The sequence below is a fragment of the Fukomys damarensis genome, unplaced genomic scaffold (genome assembly GCF_012274545.1).
Source record: "Fukomys damarensis isolate Sample0158 unplaced genomic scaffold, DMR_v1.0_HiC HiC_scaffold_19, whole genome shotgun sequence".
Classification (NCBI taxonomy): domain Eukaryota; kingdom Metazoa; phylum Chordata; class Mammalia; order Rodentia; family Bathyergidae; genus Fukomys; species Fukomys damarensis.
Window position 1 is genome coordinate 64,455,620 of NW_022900931.1, and position 1,881 is coordinate 64,457,500.

Below are 1,881 nucleotides of genomic sequence, written 5' to 3' on the forward strand. Positions count from 1 at the left end.
GGGAGTGGAAGAGAGTTACTCCTGGGCCGGCACATTTATTGTTTGTGTGGGACCATTCAGTGCTTCCTCTCTCCCTGTCACAGTGATGGAGGATGCCATGGGTTGCAGTTGATGCTACAAGATGGTGTCAGTCTCTCAACTGGGGTCCTTGAGTGATGGTACAACCCCTTATCAGCTTGTATGGCATATATACATGAACCAGAAATAAGTTTTCATAGTGCCAAGCCACCAAAACTAGCCTAACCTGACTAACAGAAGGCCTCAGTGAGGTATGGAAGCTGGCTTGATGTTCTATGAGGGACTATGTCCCAAGAGGAGAGAAAAAGTAAGTGCAAAGGCCCTGGAGCCAAGTGTGCTTGGTTTCTAAAGGAACAGGAAGGTGGCCAATATGGCTGCAGTTATGTGAATGAAGGAGTGTTGTAGGAGGTGAAGTCAGTGATGTGGGGGTAGATCATGTAGGGCCTTGGCAATCTCCTAAACACTGCCTCAGAAATGTCTCCATCCTGGGCCCAGCTGGAGGCCAAAATCAAGATTCCCCTGATAGAAGATTCCTTTTTTTTTTTTTTTTTTTTTTTTTTTTGTAGCTGGGGTAGAACTCAGGACTTTGTGCTTGGAGGCAGGTGGCGGTACCATTGAGCTAAATCCCTGGCCTCCAGATAAAGGATTTTATTGGTGGCTTGGGGGTCAATTACCACCGCAGAGATATTTCCTGCCTTTTTCAGTGACACCAGGAGCAAACTCAGGTTCACTTGAGGGCACCTTTCTGCCTAGCACCCTGTGACATCACAGGCCAACCTGTCTTCCTATGGGCTGAGAGGCTACTTTTCTCTCGAGGAAGGAAAGGGTTGCTTTCCAGGTCCTGGTGGGCCTCAAGATCTCTTCCTCTAAGACACCCTTAAAGCACTCCCTCACAGTGACTCTGCAGAAAAGACCGCCCAAATTTGAAGTTGCAGTTCGTTGTGAGTGTGGGGGTAGAGGTCAGAGGGGCACGGGGGTAAGCCAGGACAACTTTCCACTTCATAGCACTTCCTGTGTTTGGCCCGTTTAGTGGGAATTCCATTCTGCTTAGCATCAAGCGATGCCATAGCTTCCGTGGCTCCCAATGGGCTATTCTCTCAGGAAAAGGTCTCGATTACACTGCAGGCCAACGGAATCTGTCAGAATGTTCTTCAGGTATCACTCAAAGTCCCTTTATTCGTTTCCCAGAGACTATCCTAAAGCTTTTCAGAATGAAATGTTCTTTCACTTAGAACTTTCTGGAAATCTGGAGCTACTCGTTTCCTTCATAGATGTTCCCGCCTTTTCTAGCTATGCCCCGCCCACCGTCTCTTGGCCAATCATCACGCGACAGAAATCTGAGCGGCACCTAGTGACACCGTAGACGTTCTATCGGATTGGTCACTTTGTCTCAGGGCACTCTGGGCAGATTTGTTTGAGGCCTTCTTCATTTGCTCTTAGAGACTTTGCAAGCATGAATCAAGAGTCAGTAGACAAAATTCCCCAATATTTAATTTTATTGTGGGCAAGAACTGCTTGGGTCACAGGCCAACGAGGTGCTGCCGAGACTCCAAAGTCCCACTTATAGTTTGCCGTCTTTTGCTAACAGTTGCTCGCAGCAACGACGGCGCATGCGTAGTGATGTTGGAGCGCCACGGCTTCTGATTGGCTCTTGAGGCGAGGTAGAGGGTTGGTTCCGCCCGTCGCTTCTGAGTTCCTTCAGCGGCCTTTGAGGCCGCTCCAGCCTTGATAAGTATCTAGCTTGGGGCTCGGTGTAGAGGGTTTCAGGACCCTGCAGCCTCCGTCGCGCTCCTCCTGCTGCAGCCTCCGCAGTGGTCGGGCCCAGCGCGGCCTCCAGGGCAACGCGAGGCCATGGCGGTCGAG

At 50.2% G+C, this 1,881-nt stretch overlaps 1 protein-coding gene across 1 annotated transcript in view; it reads right to left on the reverse strand.

Moving 5' to 3' along the window:
* Positions 1 to 1,526: 1,526 nt before the first annotated feature.
* The window catches only part of Ntn5 (netrin 5), a 6,551-nt gene continuing 6,196 nt past the window's right edge, over positions 1,527 to 1,881 (reverse strand). Inside the window, exon 9 of the mRNA XM_033766014.1 lies at positions 1,527 to 1,881. Coding sequence (XP_033621905.1) covers positions 1,717 to 1,881 — 165 coding nt within the window. The 3' untranslated portion in view covers positions 1,527 to 1,716.